The 17,806-nt window shown below is 39.3% G+C and overlaps 1 protein-coding gene across 3 annotated transcripts in view; it reads left to right on the top strand.

Moving 5' to 3' along the window:
- The window catches only part of BRWD3 (bromodomain and WD repeat domain containing 3), a 160,740-nt gene that overhangs the window by 53,393 nt on the left and 89,541 nt on the right, over positions 1 to 17,806 (top strand). For all 3 annotated transcript variants that reach the window (XR_005033478.2, XM_036929979.2, XM_036929980.2), the window contains exons 8-10: positions 212 to 433; positions 11,055 to 11,155; positions 17,471 to 17,541. Coding sequence is in view for 2 of the 3 variants with exons in the window: in XM_036929979.2 (XP_036785874.2) it covers positions 212 to 433; positions 11,055 to 11,155; positions 17,471 to 17,541 (394 nt within the window). In the remaining variant the exon portion in view is untranslated. The remainder of the gene's footprint in view (positions 1 to 211; positions 434 to 11,054; positions 11,156 to 17,470; positions 17,542 to 17,806) is intronic.

The raw sequence follows: 17,806 nt of genomic DNA, 5'->3' as shown, positions 1-17,806 counted from the left end.
CAGTTTGGACAATGCTTTGTCACAAGTGCTATCATTTGAACATCCTTTACATTTGCTACTGGATCCATATTATGTGGAGAGAAGAGGCTAAAAAGTAGAGGCTCAGAAATAACTCAAAAAAGTTCTGCCTTTGTCTTTTTTGCTTTTTTTGGCTGGGGTGGGGATGAATTTCTGCTTCATTGTAAATCTTCTGTCCTTTGTGTTACTATAGGGATCAGATGATTGTTTGGTGAAAATTTGGGCAACAGATGATGGACGCCTTCTTGCTACACTTCGAGGACACTCTGCTGAAATTTCTGACATGGCTGTTAACTATGAAAACACTCTCATTGCCGCAGGCAGCTGTGATAAAGTTGTAAGAGTGTGGTGTCTTCGAACGTGTGCACCAGTTGCAGTCCTTCAGGGACATTCAGCTTCTATTACTTCCATACAGGTAGGAAAAATGAGAAGATATCTCTAACCTATGTAGTATGGATGATAATTCTATCATTTTTGTTACATTATGGGAATATAATGAAGAATGGCAATGGAAAAATGTGGATCTTTTAAGGGCTTTGATCCTACTCTTCAGACAGGTATATTTTTAAGGTTCCTTTTTCATATAAATCTATTTCCTTTAGAAATAAGTAAAATGATCACTGAAAAGGTTTTCAAAGACAGTGGGAGACCTCTTACTTATTTCAGTTGTATGTGAGGAGAAGGAAGACTTGTAAATGTCTTAAGGAGCGATACTGATAACCTGTTAGGATATAGACAGGTTCTAACTTGAGTATGGGCATACAAATGCAAGATGTTGATCATATTTAGTGTATGTATGTAGTTTAATATTAGGGGAAGGTTTTTTTGCGGGGGTAATTTTCATTCTCAGTTTTAGTGATTCCTATTTCAACTTGATGTTTGACATACAATACACTGACTTCTTTTAAGTATTTGTCCATATAGTGTTTTTACCAGATGTTGGCAGCAAAAGTCACGGATACCCTCAAAATAACTTTTATTTAATAAAAACTAAGCTGATTTTTGTTATCTTCTTTATGTTGAAATAAAACAGAGGAATCCTAAAACTTACATTTTGGTCAAGGAAACCACTTTTGTGGATGGGATAATTACTCCAATTTACTCTTCTTGTTCTTCAGTCGCTAATAAGTGTGCCAGTCAATTTTTTTGTTATTTAAATAAAATGTCATCTGTTAATGAAGAGTTGGTGAGAATCTGGTTCAGTGTATACTGAATCTGAAAAATTTTATGTCAAATTTCTGATCATTTGAAATTATTTCATGGATTTTGTTTTGGGGGATTATTAATTTGTATTCTATCCTATGACAGATTTTATCTTGAATTTGGAGGTACTCTCAAAAAAAAAGAATTTGGAGGTACTCTCATGCAACATAAAAATATATGACTGTTTATACTATAGAACATTTATGATACTATTTGTCTCCTTCAGAGTTTCATTTCTAGTATCTACTTCATTTCATTTACATGTGAGAGTGCCCTAGAGACCCATGGACCTCTTTTCTTTTCTTTGAGAGGGCATCTCTCATATTTATTGATCAAATGGTTGTTAACAACAATAAAATTCTGTATAGGGGACTCAATGCACAATCATTAATCAACCCCAAGCCTAATTCACAACAGTCTCCAATCTTCTGAAGCATAACGAACAAGTTCTTACATGGTGAACAAGTTCTTAAATAGTGAATAAGTTCTTACATGGTGAACAGTGCAAGGGCAGTCATATCACAGAAACTTTCGGTTTTGATCACGCATCATGAATTATAAACAATAAAGTCAGATATGATTATTTGTTTGATTTTTATACTTGATTTATATGTGAATACCACATTTCTCCCTTATTATTATTATTATTATTTTAATAAAATGCTGAAGTGGTAGGTAGATGCAAGATAAAGGTAGAAAACATAATTTAGTGCTGTAAGAGGGCAAATGTAGATGATCAGGTGTGTGCCCATAGACTAAGTATTAAACCAAGCTAGACAAAGGCAACAAAATATCCACGGATGCAGAAGATTTCTCTCAAAACAGGGGGGTGAGGCTCTAAGCCTCACCTCTGTTGATCCCCAGTTTCTCACCTGATGGCCCCCCTGCGACTGTGCCTGTCTTAGGTTGTTCCTCCCTTGAGGAATCTTACCCGTCTCTGGCTAACCAGTCATCTTCTGGGACCATACAAAAAAATGTAAAGCTGGTAAGTGAGAGAGAAGCCTTGTTTGAAAAGGTTAGCTTTTTACTTCTTTGCAGATTTATGCCCTGTGGCTTCTATGCCCAGTATTTGTCTTGAGGTATCTTTACCACTTGGAAGAATTATGATACTCGGTTAATTCGATATGAGGCACGAATTCTATTTAAGGGTTGTAATTAGGAAGGAAGAAGAAAAGCTATTGAAGTAGCAGTAACTTCAGCATGTATAGGTTTTAAACTACTAATTAAATTGCGCACACACATTAACATAACAGGAATACAGTTACATAACCAAAGCAGACCTACAATTACCAGCCATCTCCAGTGAAACCAAGAAAACCAGATAGGCACCTTAAGCATTTCTGAAAACTTATCTATGATATGATGGATATTTTCTAACTGAATTTGAATAGTTTGAGAAAAATCAGACAATTTGAAACAGCACATTCTTGGGAACTGTTCACATCCCATATGATCTTTTAGCAGTAGATAGTCTGTAGTCTCAAGATTTTGGAGCGCTGCAACTTGCACTTCTCCTAATTCTTGGTTGAGTTCCAAACGTATAAGATCCAGTCAAATTTGTTATTTTACTGTATGCACAGACCAGCTTGGATATCTCCTTCTTCATTCCAATGGCAATTCCAGGAACCAGTGGGATGAATGCAGCTACAACTGCAACAGCGCCAGAATATTTGTTGACGTTTTTTGATGATCATCTTCTGGAATGACTCTTCCAGAGTATGTTGATGTTGGAACTTCTTCTTCATATCATATCTTATTTCGTTTTCTGGGTAGCCAGATTGGGCTTTGATCCTCTGTCAGTCCATTATTGGGTTCTGTGATTCTGCTGCTGTTTTGTTCCTTCAGTTTTTCCTTTGTTCTTATACTCCACAGATGAGTGAAATCATTTGGTATTTCTCTTTCTCCGCTTGGCTTGTTTCACTGAGCATAATACCCTCTAGCTCCATCCATGTTGTTGCAAATGGTAGGATTTGTTTTCTTCTTATGGCTGAATAATATTCCATTGTGTATATGTACCAGATCTGCTTTATCCATTCATCTACTGATGGACCCTTAGGTTGCTTCCAAATCTTGGCTATTGTAAATAGTGCTGCAATAAACATAGGGGTACATCTGTCTTTTTCAGACTGGAGTGCTGCATTCTTAGGGTAAATTCCTAGAAGTGGATTTTCTGGGTCAAATGGTAAGTCTATTTTGAGCATTTTGATGTACCTCCATACTGCTTTCCACAATGGTTGAACTAGTTTACATTCCCACCAGCAGTGTAGGAGGATTCCCCTTTCTCCACAACCTCGCCAACATTTGTTGTTGTTTGTCTTTTGGATGGTAGCCATCCTTACTGGTGTGAGGTGATATCTCATTGTGGTTTTAATTTGCATTTCTCTGATAATTAGCGATGTGGAGCATCTTTTCATGTGTCTGTTGGCCATCTGAATATCTTTTTTGCAGAACTGTCTGTTCAGATCCTCTTCCCATTTTTTAATTGGATTATTTGTTTTTTGTTTGTTTAGGTGGGTGAGATCTTTATATATTTTGGACGTCAAGCCTTTATCGGATCTGTCATTTACAAATATATTCTCCCATACTGTAGGGTACCTTTTTGTTCTACTGATGGTGTCTTTTGCTGTACAGAAGCTTTTCAGCTTAATATAGTCCCACTTGTTCATTTTTGCTGTTGTTTTCCTTGCCCAGGGAGATATTTTCAAGAAGAGGTCACTCATATTTATGTCTAAGAGATTTTTGGCTATGTTTTTTTCTAAGAGTTTTATGGTTTCATGATTTACATTCAGGGCTTTGATCCATTTGGAGGTTACTTTTGTGTATGGGGTTAGACAGTGATCCAGTTTCATTCCCTTACATGTAGCTGTCCAGTTTTGCCAGCACCATCTGTTGAAGAGACTGTCATTTCCCCATTGTATGTCCGTGGCTCCTTTATCAAATATTAATTGACCATATATGTTTGGGTTAATGTCTGGAGTCTCTAATCTGTTCCACTGGTCTGTGGCTCTGTTCTTGTGCCAGTACCAAATTGTCTTGATTACTATGGCTTTGTAGTAGAGCTTGAAGTTGGGGAGTGAAATCCCGCCCACTTTATTCTTCTTTCTCAGGATTCCTTTGGGTATTCAGGGTCCTTGGTGTTTCCATATGAATTTTTGAACTATTTGTTCCAGTTCGTTGAAGAATGTTGCTGGTAATTTGGTAGGGATTGCATCAAATCTGTATATTGCTTTGGGCAGGATGTCCATTTTGATGATATTAATTTTTCCTAGCCAAGAGCATGGGATGAGTTTCCATTTGTTAGTGTCCCCTTTAAATTCTCTTAAGAGTGTCTTATAGTTTTCAGGGTATAGGTTGTTCACTTCTTTGGATAGGTTTATTCCTAGGTATTTTATTTTATTTGATGCAATTGTGAATGGAGTTGTTTTCCTGATTTCTCTTTCTATTGGTTCATTGTTAGTGTATAGGAAAGCAACAGAATTTTGTGTGTTAATTTTGTATCATGGAACTTTGCTGTATTCTGATATCTGTTCTAGTAGTTTTGCAGTGGAGTCTTCAGGGTTTTTTATGTACAATATCATGTCATCTTGCAAATAGTGACAGTTTAACTTCTTCTTTACCAATCTGGATTCCTTGTCTTTCTTTGTTTTGTCTAATTGCCATGACTAGGACCTCCAGTACTATGTTAAATAACTGGGGAGCGTGGGCATCCCTGTCTTGTTCCCGATCTCAGAGGAAAAGCTTTCACCTTCTTGCTGTTCAGTATGATGTTGGCTGTGTGTTTATCGTATATGGCTTTTATTATATTGAGGTACTTGCCCTCTATACTCATTTTCCTGAGAGTTTTTATCATGAATGGATGTTGAATTTTGTCAAATGCTTTTTCAGCATCTATGGAGATGATTATGTTGTTTTTGTCCTTCTTTTTGTTGATGTGGTGGATAATGTTGATGGATTTTCGAATGTTGTGCCATCCTTGCATCGCTGGGATGAATCCCACTTGGTCATGGTGTATGATCCTTTTCATATCTTTTTGTATTCAGTTTGCTAATATTTTGTTGAGTATTTTTGCATCTACGTTCATCAGGGATATTGGTCTGTAGTTTTCTTTTTTGGTGGGGTCTTTGCCTGGTTTTGGTATTAGGGTGATGTTGGCTTCATAGAATGAGTTTGGGAGTATTCCCTCCTCTTCTATTTTTTGGAAAACTTTAAGGAGAATGGGTATTATGTCTTCCCTGTATGTCTGATAAAATTCTGAGGTAAATCCATCTGGCCTGGGGATTATGTTCTTGGGTAGTTTTTTGATTACCGTTTCAATTTCTTTGCTTGTAATTGGTTTGTTTAACTTTTGTGTTTCTTCCTTGGTCAGTCTTGGAAGGTTGTATTTTTCTAGGAAGTTGTCCATTTCTTCTAGGTTTTCCAGCTTGTTAGCATATTGGTTTTCATAGTAGTCTTTAATAATTCTTTGTGTTTCCGTGGAGTCTGTCGTGATTTTTCCATTCTCATTTCTGGTTCTGTTGATGTGTGTTCATTCTTTTTTTCTCTTAATAAGTTTGGCCAGAGGCTTATCTGTTTTGTTTATTTTCTCAAGGAACCAGCTCTTGGTTTCATTGATTTTTTTCTATTGTTTTATTCTTCTCAATTTTTTTTATTTCTTCTCTGATCTTTATCATGTCCCTCCTTCTGCTGACTTTAGTCCTCATTTGTTCTTCTTTTCCCATTTTCGATTATTGTGATGTTAGACTATTCATTTGGGGTTGTTCTTCCTTCTTTAAGTGTGCCTGTATTGCTATATACTTTCCTCTTAAGACTGCTTTCGCTGTGTCCCACAGAAGTTGGGGCTTTGTGTTGTTGTTGTCATTTTTTTCCATATATTCCTTGATCTCTATTTTAATTTGTTCGTTCATCCATTGATTATTTAGCAGCATGTTGTTAAGCCTCCATGTGTTTGTGAGCCTTTTTGTTTTCTGTGTAGAATTTGTTTATAGTTTTATACCTTTGTACTCTGAAAAGTTGGTTGGTGGAATTTCAGTCTTTTGGAATTTACTGAGGCTCTTTTTGTGAGCTAGTATGTGGTCTATTCTGGGTAATGTTCCTTGTGCACTTGAGAAGAATGTATATCCTGTTGCTTTTGGATGTAGAGTTCTATAGATGTCTATTGGGTCCATCTGTTCTAGTGTGTTGTTCAGTGCCTCCTTGTCCTTACTTATTTTCTGCCCAGGGGATCTATCCTTTGTGGTGAGTGGTGTGTTGAAGTCTCCTAAAATGAATGCATTGCATTCTATTCCCCCTTTAGTTCTGTTAGTATTTGTTTCACGTATGCTGGTGCTCCTGTCTTGGGTTAATATATATTTAGAATGGTTATATCCTCTTGTTGGACTGAGCCTTTTATCATTATGTAATGTCCTTCTTTATCTCTTGTTATTTTCTTTGTTTTGATGTCTATTTTGTCTGATATTAGTACTTCAACCCCTGCTTTCTTCTCTCTGTTGTTTGCCTGAAATATGTTTTTCCATCCCTTGACTTTTAGTCTGTGCATGTCTTTGGGTTTGAGGTGTGTTTCTTGTAAGCAGCATATAGATGGGTCTTGCTTTTTTATCCATTCTATTACTCTGTGTCTTTTGATTGGTGCACTCAGTCCGTTTATATTTAAGGTGACTATTGAAAGATATGTATTTATTGCCTTTGCAGGCTTTAGATTCGTGGTTCCCAGAGGTTGAAGGTTAGCTTCTTTAGTATCTTACTGCCTAACTTAGCTCGCTTATTGAGCTGTTATATACACTGTCTGGAGATTCTTTTCTTCTCTCCCTTCTTATTCCTCCTCCTCCATTCTTTATATGTTGGTTGTTTTATTCTTTGGTCTTTCGTGTTTCCTTTATCTGCTTTTTGTGGGTGGTTTATTTCATTTTTTGCCTTTAGTTAGTATTTGATTGGTCTCCTTTCTTTGCTGTGATTTTATTTTCTCTGGTGATATCTGTTTAGTATTAGGAGTGCTCCCGTCTAGAACAGTCCCTCTAAAATACCCTGTAGAGGTGTTTTGTGTGATGCAAATTCCCTCAACTTTTGCTTGTCTGGGAATTGTTTAATCCCTCCTGCATATTTAAATGATAATCGTGCTGGATACAGTATCCTTGGTTCAAGGCCCTTCTGTTTCATTGCATTCAATATATCATGCCATTCTCTTCTGGCCTGTAAGGTTTCTGTTGAGAAGTCTGACGATAGCCTGATGGGTTTTCCTTTATAGGTGACCTTTTTCTCTCTAGCTGCCTTTAAAACTCTTTCCTTGTCCTTGATCTTTGCCATTTTAATTATTATGTGTCTTGGTGTTGTCCTCCTTGGGTCCTTTTTGTTGGGAGTTCTGTGTATTTCCGTGGTCTGTTCGATTATTTCCTCCCCCAGTTTGGGGAAGTTTTCAGCAATTACTTCTTCAAAGACTCTTTCTATCCCTTTTTCTCTCTCTTCTTCCTCTGTACCCCTATAATATGGATATTGTTACTTTTTGATTGCTCACACATTTCTCTTAATATTGTTTCATTCCTGGAGATCCTTTTTTCTCTCTCTGTGTCAGCTTCTATGCGTTCCTGTTCTCTGGTTTCTATTCCGTCAATGACCTCTTGCATCTTATCCATTCTGCTTATAAATCCTTCCAGAGTTTGTTTCACTTCTGTAATCTCCTTCCCGACACTCCTAATCTCCCTCTGGGTGTCTGTAATCTTCCTCCGGGTGTCTGTAATCTCCCTCCGTACTTCATCCCTTAGCTCTTGTATATTTCTCTGCATCTCTATCAGCATGTTTATGATTTTTATTTTGAATTCTTTTTCAGGAAGACTGAATAGGTCTGTCTCCTTCTCAGGTGTTGTGTCTGTTATTTTGGTCTGCCTGAAATTTTGCCTTTTCATGGCGATAGAGATAGTTTGCAGAGGTGGCACAAGTGAAGGCTGTAAGAACTTCCCTTCTTGTTGGTTTGTGGCCTTCGTCTCCTGGGAGACAGCGACCTCTAGTGGTGTGTGCTGGGCAGCTGTGCGCAGATGGGGCTTCTTATTCTTGGCCGGCCACTATGGAGTTTATCTCCGCTGTTGCTGTGGGCATGGCCTGCCTCGTGCCGCTGCTCTGATATACTGGAGCTGTATTGGAGGGGGAACGGCCGGGAGGCTATTTATCTCTGTGAGGGGCTTTCATGCTCCCTGCTCCCCAGGGGCTTAGAGTGCCCAGATTTCCCCAGATTCCCTGCTGGTGGACTAAGTGTCCCAGGATGCTTCTGTCTGGTTGTGGGGTCCCTGTCCCTTTAAGACTTCCAGAAAGCACTCGCTTTTCTTTGTCCCCAGGGCGCTGACCATGGGGACTTGCTCACAGATCTTACTATCCTGTTTCCCTAGTATGCAGGACCCCACGCATTGTGTCTACGCTCTGGTGCGGATCGCTAGGGCTGGCTATTTAGCAGTCCTGGGCTCCCTCTCCCTCTCCGCTCCGACTCCTGTCCTCCTTCCCGGAGCTGAGGTGTGGTTCGCTCGGGTCCGGCCGTGCCGGGGCTTGTATCTTACCCCGTTCGTGAGGCGCTGGGTTCTCACAGGTGTGGATGTGGTCTGGATGTTGTCCTGTGTCTTCTGGTCTCTCTTTTAGGAAGAGTTGTCTTTGTTGTATTTTCAAAAATATGTGTGGTTTTGGGAGGAGATTTCCACTGCTCTACTCACGCCGCCATCTTGGCTCCACCTCCATGGACCTCTTTTCTATCACATTTTTCCCCTAGTGATCTCATCAAGTCTCATGATTTTGAATTTCATCCACAGGCTGATTACCCTCAAACTTCTATTTCCATTTTAGCACCTGTCTTTTAGCTTCATAGTTGTATATTCAGCTACCTACTTGGCATCATCACATGAATGTCTGCTAGGCATCTCAAGCTCAACATATACAAAATTAAATTGTCTTACTCAGGTCGGCTCATTTGGGGCCTTCTCTGACTACCTTATCACTCTAAAATTGTAAATTGTGCACCCCACCAGCACTCTGTATCTTCCTGTACTTTGTTTTTTGTCCATAGTAATTTTTTCCAGATGTACAACATAATGATTTGATATTTATTTCTGTATATTGCAAAGTGATCATTACTGTAAGTCTAGTTAACATGTTACCATATGTGGTGGTAATGATCACCACTTAGCATGCATTCTATATGCTTTATTCTTTGCTAATTGACCATATCTGTTAACATCATGGTGTATTATCCTTCCAGTTTCTTTTTTTTTTTCACCATATTGAGAAAATGGGATGATGTTAGTAAAATGGAATGATATTAGTGGGATCTGGGTGGTGGGTTTATAAGTAGCTCTTATTATATTTTTCTGTATTTTCTAAATTTCTTCAATGCTATGCATTAATTTCTATTCAGAAATGCACATGTGTTTTTTTATAATCTCAAACATACTTTCTCATTTAAAAGCAATATAATTAAAGTACATTAATAGGCCAGATACCCCTTTGTGATTGATGAAGCAATTTAAATATAATGGGTAATGGGGATAATAAAGGTTTTAGTGTTTCTTCGAACTTAATAAAAGTATATTACTTTATATATTTCATTGTCTCATTCCTGTAGATTAGAGATCAGCAAATTTACAGGCCAGACAATAACAAATATTTTAGGCTTCATAGGCCATATGGTCTCTGTTGCAACTACTTAAACCTGCTGTTACAGTGCAAAAGCAGCCGTAGGCAATGTAAGCTGACTTTGTTCCATTAAAACTGTGTTTACAGAAGCAGGCAGCAAGCTGAATTTGGCATGTGCACCATAATTTGCAGAGTCTTGCTATAGATTGTTGATTAAGCTTTCTCATGCAAGCTTCTGTATCTCAGAAATGAAAACAGAGGCATGATACCTGAGTACTGGTCTCTTTACTGTATATCAACTATTAATGAATAATGTGATAATTTTGTTTGGTTTAAACTCTGCCATCTTTACAAGTGCTGTGCTTCCAAACAAGAAAACTAAATAAATGACTTCTAATATCTATAATGATCATTTTCTTTTAAGTTCAAACTTTATTCAGATCCTATGCATCTTGATCCTTAATCTTCATCTCAATTTGGGAATCTTATAACCCTTCTCTGTGATTCGTTTCTGAGGACATGTAAAATACTGAGAGTCAGAGCCTGAAAATGCTACACGGTAAAGGCCATGCATAGTCCATCTAGGGTAATAGTGATCCTTTAATTGGCAATTTAAGTATTTTTTTAGTCTCTTTTTTCCACAATGATATGAACAGGAACTTGATCTATTTTACATTATATATAGAAACAAATGAAAATGATTTAAATTTTAAAAGGACAGAATTGATATCATACCTCATTGAAGTTTGAGTTTAAATTAAAATATTAAATCCCAAATACTTAGGTATTAATTTCCTATCATTGGTTTTACATTTACTTATGATATTCAATTCATATGAACTATAAAAATTCCATAATTGTTGCTACATAAGGCATATACTTAGCAGATTTGTAATAGTTTACCTAGTAATGACTTTGTGGGATTTTCCTCCATTAAAAATAGTGAAATAATAATCTTGAAGTGTGATCTTGAATAATTTAAAAGTAATTATTTTTTAGGACTAAAATATTTTATCGTAAATTCAATGACTTTTTTCTAAGGTTTTTGACATTTTAAGTTTTTTTAAGGTATTCATTAATCTGGGAAATTTAAATAACTGATTTCTTGAAATTGAAATTTTTAAGCAAGTTTAAAGTATAGTATTAAAGATTAAAATTTTAAAACATGCTGTGCTTAAAAATAAGTTTGAACATGAAAGCTATTTTAATTAGAATTTCTTTTTTTTCAGTTTTGTCCATCAACTAAAGGCACAACCAGATACCTCACTTCTACTGGTGCTGATGGAACAATTTGTTTCTGGCAATGGCATGTAAAAACAATGAAGTTTAGGTAAGTTTAGAATTGGGTTAGAAGTCTTGTGAAAAATCAAGCATGTTCATTTTTCTTTATTACCTTGAGAGATTAACAGTCATGTATTTAAGTATATAAATGCATGCATGTATACAGTGAAAGAAGAGGGGATGTAAACTCAATAGTCCAAGCAGGTTTATTGCTGAACCTGAGAGGGACCCCCTTGTTCTGACCAGCAGAATAAAGGAAAGAGAGTCTCAAACGGGTCAAGAGGCTTTTTATGGCCAGGTTTTTTGGCGGGCTCTTTGAGGGGAGGGGTCAGAGGAAAGGTGGGCTTATGGCTTGCTGACGTGTCCTCTGCTGACTGCTTGTAGCCTAGGTAAGATGATGCTTAGGTCTGTCTGTGATGGTGGGTGGCTTATTCAAAAGGCGGTACTCAGGTCTGGATTCTATCATTCCTGGCTCTAAAAGGGTATATAGGAAGACTGGTCGCTGTTCTTTTCTTGGCTACTTCCTGCTGAGAGGGGCGATGAAGGGGGTTTTCTGATATTTTGAAGAAGGAAAGCCATTTGGAGGTGTTCTTGAGTAGTTGTCTGGGAGATCGCTGCCATTTGATCCTGCAAAAATCTTTGGAATAGGTTACTTCAGCAGGGAAGGAAAAGAAGGAGGAGGGTGATAAAGGCGAATGGGGTCAGAAGAGGTAGAAAGTAATCAAGGGTTGTACTTGGGCCAGGGAGTGAAGAGTTAGAGCCCAGTGGCTGAGAAGGTCAGAGAGGTTGTGTGAGGAGTATACTTATGGGGCTGATGAAGGGCAATTTTTGGGCTTTGGGGATAAGGAGTGCAGCTGATGCTGAAACCTGTAAGCAGAAAGGCCAGCCTTTTATCACAAGGTTGAGTTGTTTGGACAAATAGGCAACAGGCTAGAGGGAGTCTCCAGCTGATTGTGCAAGTAGCCCTAATGCTTGTCCCTTTTTACTGGTTAAGAAAAGAAAGATTTGTTAGGGTTAGGTAGAGTCTAAGCAGGTGCCTCGAGGAGTGCTCACTTAAGGGCCCAGAAAGAAGCAGAAATTAAGCCTGTCTCTGGCACCCTTTCTTGGGGATCCCGATGGGAAGCCTTGTAAAGCGATTTTGCATTGAGAAATTTTGGATCCACAGTCTGAAATAGCTAAGAAACCTTAGAAAGGAAAGAAAATCTTGCTTTTTGGTGGGGAAAGGGAGGTTACTAATAACTTATTTTCAGAAAGTGGGTATGCAGCGAGTAGTAGGGGTAGGTCAAGACCAAGGTAAGTGACCTTTTGCTGTACTAGTTGAGCTTTGTGTTCTGAGACACAGTATTCCTTTTTCCCCAGGATACAGAATCAATTTTTTTGAGGGGCTGCAAAGCAAGAGGTCATCAGCATACTGGAGCAGGCAGCTAGGGGCAAGGTTGAGAGATTGGAGGTCCTTTTGTAGTGCTTGGCCAAAGTGGGGGACATATCAGTCAAGACTGCCTGCCCTGCCTTAAGATAGGCTGTTGGGCTATTGTCTGACTACCAGAGAATATGTTAGGAATCCTACTTCTCAATCTCTTCTTTTTAAAATTGAATCTTAACCTTAAGATGGAGTCCCTCCTGTTCTTACTATACTGTTTATATCTCAGCATTCTTCATCATAGGCAGCAAAAGTTAATCATGATGCTTGTCCCATGTGTCTGTCCCACGTCATTCACCCCTCAAGGAACATGGACCCTTGAAATCTTTTAAGGAAAAGTTGGTGTCGGTCACTCTTCTGTTATTGCTTCCTGCTGAGTAGGGGCATTGTCCCTGCCTGTGGCTCCAGCACTTCCTTGCTGTTTGTCAGGGAGAAGAGGGAACAGGAGCCATTTTAGCAGAGGCAGACGTGGGCAAGGGCACATGAAAGGAGGGTGCAGCTAAGTTGCATGGTTGGTGATGTGCATCTTCATCAGCATTAGGGTGGATTGAAATCCTCTTCTGAGCAACATGTGGAGTTGGATTTTTGTTCTGGAGCAAACAAACTTGACAAGGAGATTAAGAATGAATGATTGAGTATGAGGACTAGAAATAGTAAAACTGTAATTGAAATGATGGGAGAAAACTGAAACATTTGGAGTCATAGCCAGGGACTCTGAGGAAACTAGAATCCAGGATCTAATCTATTTTATAATGAACAGTATTAGAATCTAATAGTGATAAGGTTGTACTATTGAAACACAACTCTTCTTTCTCTCTAAAATTACCCTCATTTTTATTAACATAAAGTAAGTTTAGCTTTAAAACAGTTGGCCTGATTATTTACATAAGTGCAGCAAAAACAGCCATTAATGGCACAAGCTCTTTTAGATGTGCTTTGCTGGAACTTCTATAAGGAATTTCAGATTGAGCTTTTAAAGGCCTCTCGAGGCCAGAAAGCCAAGCCAGATTTGCCATCAAGTTTTGCCTGCAGTACCTGTAGATTTGGGTGAATTCCTCTTTTCTCGAGGTCCCCAAGATATTCTGAAGTTCCTGTACCTGCCATGAAGTGACTTCCTTACTCACCTGGTAAGGCTGCCGGGAACCCTATAAACAAGGTACCAGGCCAGTTCTTCCAAGGGGCTTTGTTGGCTTTATAAAGTCAAGCCTTAATTCTTTAAAGCTGTCTGGTCATATTTGAGTTTATGCATGTGTCTGAAATATGATATTCCAAAGCCTTGGTAATATAACCAGTGTTTTCAATTGGTCCTGTCACAAGGAGAGCAGCTTCTTATTGAACTTATGCAAATAAAAATGTTGCCATAAAATATGAAAATAGTCACTGAGAGTTTCTAAATTCTGGAGAGATCAGGTAGAGAAAGAAAGAAAAATGTTTCAATTCTTCTTTAAAGGTACGATTTACTAAACTGTTGTAAGCTAGCTTAAGAGGAAAAGGTTGAAACATACACTTGTTTTTCTGTTTAAAAGATTAATGACATTTGCATAAAATTAAAGTCACCTTCCTCAGTTTACTTAATTTTTCGTAACTAATTTTTGCTCTGCTTAAATTTAGTTCTTTACTTGTTCAGGAGTAAAACAGTAACTATAAATGACAAAAGACTTAGAAATAACAGTGTTTAAAGATTTGATGAGAGCTTCAAGACAGTTGATATAAGGATGTTTGGGTATTTCTGTAACATCTGAATAACTTCTATCAGAATTTCTGGAAGTTGGGGATTGCCCGATTTTTACAAGCACTTGTCTTTAAATCAATGAATTTTTAGCAATACCATCCGGAGGTAGAAAATTGTCTTATCAGTCCTCTGGGTAATTCTGCAAAATTAACATAAGAAATTTTACTACTCTGGTCCCCTCCCAGGATAGCAGCTTCCCTCTGCGAGCAATCAATCAAGGCCGCCCGTCCTGCCCCAATGTGGTGGATGATATCTCTTCCCAGAAGGGGTGTGGGACAGTAGGTGATTACTAGAAAGGAGTAAGGGAAAGTAATATTGACCAAGGAACAATATAAACGAGAGGTTTGGGCTGGTGTTTCTATTAAGCCTTTCATTCCAACAATCTAGATAGAGGAAGGGATCAAAGGTCCCGAATATTCAGTAAGCACAGAGAGGCTGGCCCCTGTGTTGACCAGGGAAGAAACCTGACTTCCTGCCACCACCATTGTTACCCAAGGATCTGCTGGTGTTGGGATCTGGGCCCATCAATCTGTCTCTGAAGACAAGGCCATGAGTGCCGCCAGGTCCTCTATAGATGTGTCTGGTCGCCTGGAGCAGAGAGAGCTCAAGGGAGGGGTTGACTTCCCTTGAGGGCAGTTCACTCTCCAGTGACCCACTGTTCGGACATGGCTTTGTAGGAGGCCTGGGATTAGGGCAAACTTTTGCCCAGTGGCCCTGACTGCCACAGCAGAAACAGTTGCTAGGTAGGTATGGGGTGGAACCTTTTGCAGGTTTGTCAGTGGGAGATCGAACTAGGGAGGCCAGAATCTGATATTTGGCTTTACCTGTTTTTCTTTCTGAGTTCTTTGTTCCTTATCCCGGTTGTTGAAAACTTTAAAGGCAAGGTATAAAAGCTCTTTTTGGGGTGTTTGGGGTCCACTTTCTCACTTTTGGAGCTTTTTACAAATATCTGGGTAAGACTGGGAAATGAAGTTGAGTTGTAGGAGAATAAGGCCCTCAGGGCAGTTAGGGCTGGTATTTGTGTATTTGATCATTGCCTCTGAAAGTTCATAAAGAGGGCTGGGTTTTCATCTGCCCCCTGGGTAATTTCCCTGAGGTGCTCATAGTTGAATTTATCAGGGTTGAGGAGGACCCCATCTTTTGTTCAGTATACTCCAGATCATTAATTGAAAGGGAGACATGAACACAAATGGGCCTTTCAGTGCCTGCTACCTCACAGAGGAGTAGGATAGGGTGAGAAGCAGTCTTGGGAGGTATTGGGTGGGAAGTGAGAGTGCAAGAGCATGTTTGAGGCTGGGCCCGGTGGAGGGGGTTGGGTTAGAAGAGGCACACAGGCTGGCAGATATCAGAGAGTAGGAGGGGGAAGGGTGTTCAGGGGGAGCCCACAATAGGGAAGGGATTTGGATTTTGCTGAGGCTGTTGGGGAGGAGTATGATAAAGTGGAGAGTAACAGAGGAAGGAGGAGGGTAGTTAAAGGTGCAATGTCATCAGGGTAGGGGTAGGGAATTTTTGTTCGGTAAGGAGAACTTCAGAGGGTTTTTGTTCAGCTCTTACCTTAGTTGTTAGAGTCAGCAAAAAGCATAGAGTATGCAAAAGGCATAAGGGAGTGTTTTGGCCAGGCAAGCCTCCCAGAGATTCGGGGACAATAGGAAGCTAAGGTACCTGGGGAGACTACTAAACTAGTTAGGAAAGTTGCCTAGGCTGAGGCAGTCAGCTGTGAGAAGAAAAGAAGAAGAGAAAAAATAAAAGGAAGGTTGCTTAGGGAGGGGGAAGGCTTGGATTTAGGGAACCTCTGACCATTTGCCAGTCCTCTGGAGGAAGTTATTAAGATCTTGGAGAATTTGGAAATAGAAATTGGCCTCAGCTGGCCAGTGTCACCCATTATTAAGTTTATATTGAGTCCACATGGAAGCAGAGTAAAAGACCAGTTTTTATGTTTTAATGTCTCCTTTTAATCACAGTTGGGAAAGATTACCTAGGAGACAGCTGAGGGGGTGTCTGCTGGTGTTTTTGAAGGAGAATTGCCCATTGTGGGAGGGGTGAGAAAGGGTGGCCAGTGTTTGGGAAGCACTCCACCAGGATGTCTCCCTACTATCAGTTTCCCAAACAGAGGCTCCTGGAGCAGGATTGTCCTGCACACCAAAAGGAAGCGTCCCCCCAGTCAGAGTGTAGGAGGTCCCCTTATGGTGTTCTCAACCAGAGAAAAGAGGAAGGAAAAGGATAAAGGAAAGGGGACCCAGACCAACTTTCTCTCTGCACCAAGAGAAAGCTGATGAGAGGCCAAAATCTTACCCTTCTGGGAATTGCAATGGATTAATAGCCAGTGGTGGATGTGTAGATTGAGGTCTGCCAAGGTGGTCCCTGGACTGGAGTTGACTAGGGGCTGTTGGGTAAGGGAGGGAAGAGAAACGAGGTGAGACACTGGAGGCTCTCAGGATCTAGGCTTTAGCCCGGGACAAGCTGCTTCCTAGGCTGCAAAAGAGCCCCTGCTCTCCGCTTCCCGTTCCCAGGTTTCAGCACCATTTGAAAGAAGAGAAGGGATGCGAACTCACAGGCCAACCAAGTTTATTGCTGAACCTGAGAGGGACCCCCCTGTTCTGGTCAGCAGAACAAAGGAAAGGGAGTCTCTAATGGGTCAAGAGGCTTTTTATGGCCTGGGTTTTTGGTGGGTTCTTTGAGGGGAGGCGTCAGGGGGGGCTTGTGGCCTGCTGACGTGTCCTCTGGAGAATGCTTGTAGCCTAGGTAAGATGACACCTAGGTCTCTCTGTGATGGTAGGTGGGCTTATTCAAAAGGTGGTACTCAGGTCCAGATTCTGGCATACAGTGCGTGTGTGTGTGTGTTTATATATACTTCCATACCTACTTGAATTGGATGTTAGAGATTTTAGAATATGATTTTTATGAATCCAGTGTTGAAGAGACTAATTTGTACACAGAATTTGGTAAGGAGTATTTCTTTCGTTTTTGCTCTGGTAAGACTTAGAACTTCTCCTCATGGTCGTAGTTAGTAACATGGTAATTTGTAAAGCTATAATTATTTGTAAGGTTAAATGCATTTTTAACCTGAATCATAGGAATAGTATGTACTGACTACTTTAACTTCATGGTTTTTATAATATTGATAATAAATCTGTCAATATCCAGCAGCATGCTAATATTTTGCACATTAAATGAACATGATGAGAAATAAAAACATCTTTCTTTTCTTTTAGGGATCGCCCAGTGAAATTTACAGAGAGATCTAGACCTGGAGTTCAAATATCATGTTCATCCTTCAGTTCTGGTATGTATAAAAATTGAATGTTTGAGTCCCCAAACTATTAAGTGATCTAGTTGTCTAAAATATGTATTTTTCAATTTTGTGGATGAAAAAATTGCATATTTGGGTGTTAATGGAAGTATACCAAAAATATGAACTATTTTTTTATAATTTTATAGACCTTTATGGATTTTAATGAACCATATGTTATAATAGAACTTTGTGGGCTTTAACATGTAATAGCTTTTGACTTTTTTTCTTATTTGTAATTAGTAGGTTTTTATATAAT

Source organism: Manis pentadactyla, chromosome X, assembly GCF_030020395.1.
Source record: "Manis pentadactyla isolate mManPen7 chromosome X, mManPen7.hap1, whole genome shotgun sequence".
Classification (NCBI taxonomy): Eukaryota; Metazoa; Chordata; class Mammalia; order Pholidota; family Manidae; genus Manis; species Manis pentadactyla.
The sequence above is the reverse complement of the archived record's forward strand: the minus strand, read 5'-3'. Positions and strand labels throughout refer to the sequence as shown.